The following is a 9,377-nucleotide window of genomic DNA, read 5'->3' as shown; positions in this document are numbered from 1 at the left end:
GAAGCTCAACTACATACCAAGAGTGGAAAAAGAAACAAAAAAGAAGAAATCAGCCAGAGCATTGGAAAGACAAGAATGTAAATCAGCTTCTTGACTGCTGTTTGTTCATCATCATGCAATTAAATCATAACACATTTGTGTCCTGTTTTTTAAAGGTACATATTTTCAGACATTATTGGTAACTATTTAACTGTGTAGACAATAGACATGATTGAAATTAAGATATATTGCTTTCATTAAGTCAAGGAAGCAGAAATTCTGAATAATGAGGTTCAGCAGAAAAATTAGTTTGTCACCTGAAATCCTGAGGTCTTGACCTGATTTCTGTGAGTAACTTCACATCTCCACTTTCTGTTGTCATCTTCATTCAGGAGTGTTGTATTCACAGTGATGATACAGTGTCCTGGAGCTGATTCCTGATATCTGGAGTCTGATATTGTCAGTTTAACACCAGCCTGATTCACCCAGAACAGCTGGATTCCTTCAGAACGAATCCAATCATCACAAGAGACTCCAGTATATGAATGTGAATACAACTGACAGGAGAGAGTCACAGAGCTGCCTGCACTGATCTCAGTCTGTGAGGATGATGAAGAGACTGAAACACAAAATAACACACAAATCACACACTTTTCAATCATCATGGGAATGATGTTTAAACCAATAATTTTTACATTTATCACATAATCGTAAAATTACCATGAAGAACATGCAGATAAACACATGCATCAGCTCCTTGTAGTTTGTTGTTCACATATTGTCGGCAGGTGTAAAGTCCATAATCGTCTTCTGTGATGTTCTTGATGTTCAGAGAGCAGTCAGACCCCAGACTCAGTCTCTCATGACTCTCAATGTCTTTCTTCTTTATTCCTAAACCAATCAGTTCAACTGCTGCTGAATGTCTGAATCTGTTATAGATCCATGTAGTTGAATTGCAGTCATGAAGATCATTATTACAGGGCAGATGGACATTTTCACCAGAACTGATGAACACATGAGTGTAATTCACTCCACTGTTACCTGAAACACAAGAACATTTGAGTGATCATTATGTTATATATTAATAAATTAAGTTTCATAAACAAAATCCTGTGACTGCAGGTCATAATCAGTGTCAGATTCCAGTATATTTAGGAATAAAACATTATTTACAAATATGAGTCTCTGTGTCGCGATTTAGCTCAAAGGGAAATGTATATAAATAATTACAATTAATTATGATTAATTACAATCATTTATATCAGCTGCCAGTAGTAACTGTAGCAGAATCAATTTTCCATCAACTAATCTGTTCGCCCAGCGAACATTCAGTATAATCTTTATATCAACTCTAAGAAATAATATTTTCTTGGCCACAGAAAATAACTTTCTTAAAGTACCATTGCATTAGAGCAGTGGTTCTCAACAGGGGGGGCGCGCCCCACTGGGGGGGCGCGGAGGGATCGGAAGGGGGGCGCAAATCATGGATCGCGGAACCGGGGGGCCGCTCGGGCCTGGGCGCGGGTAACTTTTGACGTACATACATAGGCTATAGACTCATATGGATTATTCATTGAAAGGTCGTGATCTTGATTCAAACACACGCAATCTTACTGCTATATGATGATGATTTGGCCATGCCTATAAAACCTTTGAAATCGCAATCACATCGGAATATTTAAACCTGCTTTCGCGCAACCGCTGATCCAGAGAGCTCTGCTCATGTAAGTTAAGCTTTGTTTGAACAAGCTTCACGACCAGGATACACGGTATAGGTTACATGTCTCTGTTGCAAACATTGAATAATAATTAAAGTATTCGGATAAATGCTCATTAAAGCCCTGCTCGGGCCTCATATATATTTCCTAGACCGGCCCTTGTCCGACAGCTTATCAGAATTATCGGCCCGAGCCCGTCTTTTCCCCCCTTCTCCCAAAACAGCTTATACTACTCTTTCAACTATTGTAAGTTCAGTTTTGTATGTAATGGTAAAGTGACTTTATTTCGTTTCATTATTTTGTTAAGTTAATTTTGAAAAATGTCTGGAGCATTTTTGTTCATTAAATATAGCCTAAAGTTTTTGTTTTTTAAAGTAAGGACTGTTTGATCAATTTTGCCTTCTTAAATCATCACGACTTGTTTAAAATAAAATCTATAGATATAGGCCCAAAAGAGTTTAAGTATAAAACAATGTTAGTTGCCACGTTAAACTTAGAGAAATGTGCGCTATTAGACTCATACCCAAATTTGTGCGGAGAGTGGAAGCTAAAGGCGCATTGCAGGACATTGAGGCGCCAGCGCGATGACTTGCATTGTTTTTTCAGTGGAAACAATTTAAAATATTCCGTCATTTTTGCTCATAATACATCTTTCAGAACTATTAAGGGTCAACTTTTAATTGTGTGCATTCACAGCATCAACAAAACGTTGCAAAAGGTGCTTTTATTAAATAAAGAAAACAAACATTATGCGCTTTTTGTCGTCTCATCAGGAGCGCTTCACAAAAATGAACCGAAACTCAGCAAATGCATACCTCACAGACATGATACATATATCTATAGAACGCTTGAAATGAATAATTAACGAAATAAAACAAATACTCTGTCACAAAAACTCTTTCTATATGTAATCTGTAAAGATGCATTTCTCTAAAGGCGTGTCCGAGTCAGGATCGGCAACTTCATCCTTGCTACACTGAAAACACTGGTTTATTAATAAATAATTCAAATATCCCCTTATTTCCCCCGAAACATTCATTGTAATTACGTTTGCTGGTGCTTTGTGGCATTTTCAGCCTATTGCGTGCGCTTGAACGCGGATCTTCCAGCTCCCCTGATTTGCTGCTGCTGGCGGAGACACTAAACGCTTTCCGAGTCGGTCTCGAAAGTGAAAGCAAAAGTGAAGTCTCGTGGTGTTTCCACCAGCGCGGAAATTTGTTTTCATCACCAAAATTGGTGTATGTATAAAATATCAAAATAAGGAGAAGCCTAAAACAGACCCGAGGCAGGCCTGTATCTGAACTATAACTTGAAAATTGTCCCGAAGCCCGGACTTATTTATAACATTTTAAATGGACTAATTTATAAAATTAAATAAAATAATTAACTAATAACTATACTCTTAAAATTGTCTTAATATTAAAATGTAGACTAGCATGTAAAATGTACAATCTTACAGACTTTATAGACCCCCCACACCTTCCAAATTCGTATAACATCCGCCCTAAATAGTACTGAATATTATTTAGGGCGGATAGTATGCGTAAAATAATACTTACACGTTATTTAGCGTTTACACGTTACAACTTATAGGCTACTTTAAGTTCTCTTGTTCAAAATCTATCATCTATCTATCCTTTTTTTATAGTTTTATAAAACTCATCATAGTTATTTTAAAAGTCATAAGTTATGAAAAGTATAACAAAGTACAAAAATACAAAAAAAAAAAAAAAAAAAAAAAACCCTATCTATCTTCCTTTTGGGAGGGGGTTGGGGGGCGTGCCACATGATAGGGAAGGTTGGGGGGGCTTTAGTTCCAAAAGGTTGAGAACCTGATGATGGCAGGAGGGCAGCAGGTGGTTGTTAGCCCTCTGTTCTGCTTGAACGTAGCTAAAAGTCTGATGTTGGCAGTGTTGCTTTGCTTTGGTGGCAACACAAAGCCTGAGTTGTGTTGGTAGAGGTTTGGCTGTTGGGCCTGTGGGCCCGTTGCTCTATCCAACGTAGTCTGGCTGCTCCTGGGGTGTCGGCTGGTTTTGCAGGATGCTCCTCCTCTTGAGGAGTCTGATGCTATGTTATGTTTGACAAGTTTGTCCTTTCCGGTACTTCTCAGTGGAGTTTTGTTCAAGGAGCTCTTTTGCTAGTGTCAGCAGCTCCTGTAACTCAAAAGTGGGTGTGTCCAGCTGTCGTTGTGCACCCTCCATTTAGCACCTGTGTGAAAGGTGTGGAGGAGTATGTGGTTGACTGCTGTTAGACATACCGTGGTGCTTACAGGCTGAGGATACCCTTTTCCATGGCTCCTCCCAGTTGGTGGTCTGGAACCTGGGTCTGTTGCTATGGCGACGGTTATGTCCTCTGTTGGCTAGTGTCTTTTTGTAGAAGGGCCTGGCATTGTGACAATGCTGGGTGCCTTCTGGTGCCTGCTTTGAATTCTTGGTTGTGCAGTCCAGAATCAGTGGGGTCTTACAAACACCTTTGGTGGAGGCCTTGTGCTTGTTAAAGGCCTTCTGTGTCAGGTCACACAGTTGTTGAATAGGCAGGGAGTGAGGGCAGGCTAGAATGCCTAAATGGTGACTCACCATAGGATGCAGGTTTTGGAGGAAGAGGCTCTTAAAGCTGGTGTTCTCCTCCATTCCAGGTTGATGATGGCAGGAGTCTGTGGTAGTAAACATGTGGAGTTTGTTAGTCCCCGGCCCTGCCCTGTGTTCAGACTCTGGGTCTGAGCTAAAATGGCTTGTCTTGTGCTGGTAGTCTGATTGGTGTGTCCTGGCTTGGTGGCAACACTGGTTTAAAGTCTATCTTGAGTTCACACATTTCCAAGACTGAAGGAAAAATTTTGGGCCTGTGGGCCCGTTGCTAGGCGTCCAACGTAGTCTGGCTGCTCCTGGGGTGTCGGCTGGTTTTGCAGGATGCTCCTCCTCTTGAGGAGTCTGATGCTATGTTATGTTTGACAAGTTTGTCCTTTCCGGTACTTCTCAGTGGAGTTTTGTTCAAGGAGCTCTTTTGCTATCTGTGTCAGGGGCAGCTCCTGTAACTCAAAAGTGGGTGTGTCCAGCTGTTTCAGTGCACCCTCCATTTAGCACCTGTGTGAAAGGTGTGGAGGAGTATTGGTTGACTGCTGTTGGACATACCGTGGGCCTTACAGGCTGAGGATACCCTTTTCCATGGCTCCTCCCAGTTGGTGGTCTGGAACCTGGGTCTGTTGCTATGGCGACGGTTATGTCCTCTGTTGGCTAGTGTCTTTTTGTAGAAGGGCCTGGCATTGTGACAAGTACGTACAGAGGTGTTAGCTATCTATATAGGGAACGACTCTCTAGGCCGTGTAAGGTGTGAATAGCTGGTTAGGGCAGCTAGTGAGGTGGGGTTTCTAAGATTTTGTGCGGGTCAGCACAAAGAGAGGGTATTTTAATTTGCAAGACAGAATCAGAATCAAAACTCATGTAATTTGTGCACAATAGTTTATTAACGAAGAACTAACACATAACTAATCTAAACAAACAAACATGAAATCACTCATACATGGGGGAATGGTCAGTGAGAAGCAGTTAGAGAGAGAAACAAGGAAATGAAGCTATGAAAAGAGTCAGTTAACCACCTGAGCAAAACCATCAGTGCTGTCTACAGCTTATACTAAACCTCTGTTTGTTTGGTTAAATGTACGATACTTGCATTGCCTTGGTTGTTGAACAAGTGTCCGAATGCAGTCTCTGAAAGTCTTGATGGTTTGGAGCAGTGGTGGTTTTGGAGTCGTGATCACGTTCTTCCGGGTCTGAAGAGTGATGAATTCCAAAGATGTCCTGACTCGTTGGTGACTGGGAGTTTCTTCCCATGTGAAAATTGAAGAAGAACCAAGAGCTGAGAGGGACTCAGTTGAAGTCCTGTGATCTTTGGGGAATGGAAAAGACAAGGCTGCAAGGCCTGGCGCAAGCTTAGGGAAGTCCTGAAGAGTTCAAGCTCATCTTCTTAGGTTCTCCAAGAACCACGGACTTGCTGAGGTGAGTCATGAAGATGAATTCCAGGGTTGAGTGGAACTGTCTGGCTCTTTGTGGTCGAGAGCCACAGCTCTGTATGTTGGGCCTGTCGGGCCCACCGGGCATGCCCTGTGCCGGCTCCGGCTCCCCGTGGGTTCCTCCACACGGGCAGCAATCAGAAGATGTTGCAGACGAGTGAAGAGAGTAAAGAGTATGCAAAGGAAGAATGAGGGAGGCGGTCAACCGTTTGCCTTTAAGCTCTCTGGAGGCTGTGCCTCCAGGAGGTCCATGAACCAATGGTAACTTTCACCTTTGGAGGGAAAGTTTACGACTCTTTGTTTGTGAGCATGGTATTTTGCATGTGTAATTCGATTGGGCGTTGATTAAAAAACTACTAAGGTTTCTTAAAACACTAATATGTTGCATGGGTATCAACATCTAATTTACACCATCTTTTAGATCATCAAAATATGAATTAAAAGAGTCTAAACGTGACATAGATGGGCTGTATGACTAGTCATCTATCATAATACATGCATAAAACAGTAGAAAGACAAATACAAATACAACAGACAAAATGAACATACGATGCAGTAGTACTGTACACAATGACCTGGGCTATGTGTAATAGGAAGGTCAAAGAAAGGTTTGTCTGTGAATGAGTAGGAAAGAGTCCATTTCTATAGGCATTGTGTCTTTCCTATAGAGAAATGTAGTGTGCTCCGTTTGCATTCCTTGAGGCAATAAAACCTGTGGTATCAGATCGTTGTCCTGGCAACTGAGCCCTTTTGGGGTGTTAGTTGTTTTGGGGGGTTTGTCTCCAGAGCTCCAGCATGTAGCTGGCCTGTTGTGTTTAAAAATATTTGTTAAATGTAACAAATAATGTATGTCTGATTGGTCCAGACGCTACATCTGAGATCAGAATATGAATGTCAGGAAGAATAAAGCATGTTCAAACTACGATTTCAGACTTGCTCTATTAAAATGCATAAACGTTTATACTGAATTCAAACACAGGAGTTTAAAGAGCATGTGGAAATGCATCTATTCTATTCTATTCATTTTGGTCTAATTTATTTAAAATAATAACAATAACAATAACAATTAAACAAAATGTTAAGTCCCATCAGCCATTTTCTGTCTCTGTCAGTCTTTATCTTCATTATATACTCATAACTCTGTCTTTAAATACTGTCAGCTCCTCCTCTGCTCATTGGCTTCTTGTGTTCAGACAGACAGTCTCAAAATAAAAAAAAAAAAAAAAAATAAAAAAGCAGCGCAAGTGTCCAGATTCATTCCCATCAGTCTAATCCGGGTTCAGAGATGATCTCTGCTCTATTGTGGTTAAACTAAGTTCTCACAGCAGTAAAATGTTCCCAAACCTCAACACTGAGATCACAGCTTTGAAAACACTGTTGAATCTGGAGCTGCAGAAAATGATTATTTTGACGCATCATAAAACTGTAGGAAAGTGACATCATATTTTCATACTTCATCATCACATGACCTACAAAGCGAATTAGTTTTTTCAAAGTCTGTGTTCCATCATCAGTTTGCAGTGGCTATAAATGGTTGTCTATAGGTCCCCGAACCGCCAGCAAAGCAACTAAAAGCTGCAAGACTCAGGCAGCTGTTATGGCTCAGTTAGACAGTTATAAGAGGAAGATATCTTTATTTCATTAAGTCAAGGAAGCAGAAATTCTGAAGGAAGGTTAGGAAAGTTAGTTTGTCACCTGAAATCCTGACAGTATATGTGACTGAGGTCTTGACTTGATTTCTGTGAGTAACTTCACATCTCCACTTTCTGTTGTCATCTTCATTCAGGAGTGTTGTATTCACAGTGATGATACAGTGTCCTGGAGCTGATTCCTGATATCTGGAGTCTGATATTGTCAGTTTAACACCAGCCTGATTCACCCAGAACAGCTGAATTCCCTCAGAACGCATCCAATTATCACAGGAGAATCGATCATATGAATACAACTGACAGTAGAGAGTCACAGAGCTGCCTGCACTGATCTCAGTCTGTGATGATGTTGAAGAGACTGAAACACCAAACAACACACAAATCACAGATTTTCATAATGAGAATGAAAATTAAATGGAGAATTTGCCCTTTTTAAATTGACCACATAATTGTAAAATTACCATGAAGAACATCCAGATAAACACGTGCATCAGCTCCTTGTTTTTGTCCATTCACAAATTGTCGGCAGGTGTAAAGTCCATAATCGTCTTCTGTGATGTTCTTGATGTTCAGAGAGCAGTCAGACCCCAGACTCAGTCTCTCATGTCTCTCTGTGTTATTCTTCTTTATTCCTAAACCAATCAGTTCAACTGCTGCTGAATGTCTGAATCTTTTATAGCTCCAATGTAGTTGAATTGCAGTCATGAAGAGCATTATTACAGGGCAGACGGACATTTTCACCAGAACTGATGAACACATGAGTCTCATTCACTCCACTGGTACCTGAAACACAAGAACATTTGAGTGATCATTATATATTAATATATCGTTATATATTAATAAATAAAGTTTCATAAAAAAAATCCTGTGACTGCAGGTCATAATCAGTGTCTGATTCCAGTATATTCAGGAATAAAACATTATTTACAAATATGACAAAGACTCTAAGACCAGAATATGAATGTCAGGAAGAATAAAGCATGTTCAAACTACGATGTCAGACTTGCTCTATTAAAATGCATAAATGTTTATACTGAATTCAAACACAGGAGTTTAAAGAGCATGTGGAAATGCATCTATTCTATTCTATTCTATTCTATTCTATTCTATTCTATTCTATTCTATTCTATTCATTTTGGTCAATTAAAAAAAAAAAAAAAAAAAATAATAATAATAATAATAAATAATAAAAAAAAACACCTTGCTATTTGTACTGTGCTAGACTAACTGTACTGTTGCTTTCTTGTTGGTCTGATTACTTCTATTACTGTCCTCAACTGTAAGTCGCTTTGGATAAAAGTGTCTGCTAAATGAGTAAATGTACATGTAATGTGAATGTGTTTACCTGTGTGAAGTGAAGAGAGAATGATCAGTCCCAGCAGACACAAATGACACTTATCAGCCATTGTCTGTCTCTGTCAGTCTTTCTCTTCATTATATACTCATAACTCTGTCTTTAAATACTGTCAGCTCCTCCTCTGCTCATTGGCTTATTGTGTTCAGACAGACAGTCTCAAAAAAAAAAAAAAAAAAAAGTAGCACAAGTGTCCAGATGCATTGCCATCAGTCTAATCTGGGTTCAGAGATGATCTCTGCTCTATTGTGGTTAAACTTAACTTAAAATATACTTCTCATACTCAGCAGTAAAATGTTTCCAAACCTCAACACTGAGATCACAGCTCTGAAAACACTACAGGAAACATGTAATATCACACTTAGTACAAAACTTTACCACCTTGAGCCACCTTGCTCGATTAAAACTAGACAACAGGTTAAGCAAAAAAAAAAAAAAAGGTTTAAAGGACCATGAACGTTGCATTTTGTTTGGTGTGCAGTTTTTTTTTTTCTCTCTCTCTCTCTGGCACAGAATTTTTTTTTTCATATCTATTAAACAGGGTTTAGGCAGTCTTAAAGGGATTGTTCTCCCCAAAATTAAATTATGTTCTTAATTAATTAATTAATTTATTTATTTATTTATTTATTCTTTGCCATATCTGTCATGCCATATGTAATATATGAGTAAGA

General features: G+C 39.4%; 1 protein-coding gene and 1 pseudogene across 1 annotated transcript; both read right to left on the bottom strand.

The window, feature by feature from the left end:
- Window positions 1-284: 284 nt before the first annotated feature.
- On the bottom strand, window positions 285-1,024 carry LOC127158426 (uncharacterized; the record flags this gene model as incomplete). The annotated part of the gene is made up of 2 exons (XM_051101553.1): window positions 285-598; window positions 700-1,024. Coding segments are annotated over 2 exons (639 nt in total), but the record flags the coding sequence as incomplete, so codon positions are not given.
- Window positions 1,025-3,898: 2,874 nt separating this feature from the next.
- On the bottom strand, window positions 3,899-8,758 carry LOC127158425 (uncharacterized; annotated as a pseudogene).
- Window positions 8,759-9,377: the final 619 nt, after the last annotated feature.

This window comes from Labeo rohita, unplaced genomic scaffold (genome assembly GCF_022985175.1).
Source record: "Labeo rohita strain BAU-BD-2019 unplaced genomic scaffold, IGBB_LRoh.1.0 scaffold_150, whole genome shotgun sequence".
Taxonomy (NCBI): Eukaryota; Metazoa; Chordata; class Actinopteri; order Cypriniformes; family Cyprinidae; genus Labeo; species Labeo rohita.
The sequence above is the reverse complement of the archived record's forward strand: the minus strand, read 5'-3'. Positions and strand labels throughout refer to the sequence as shown.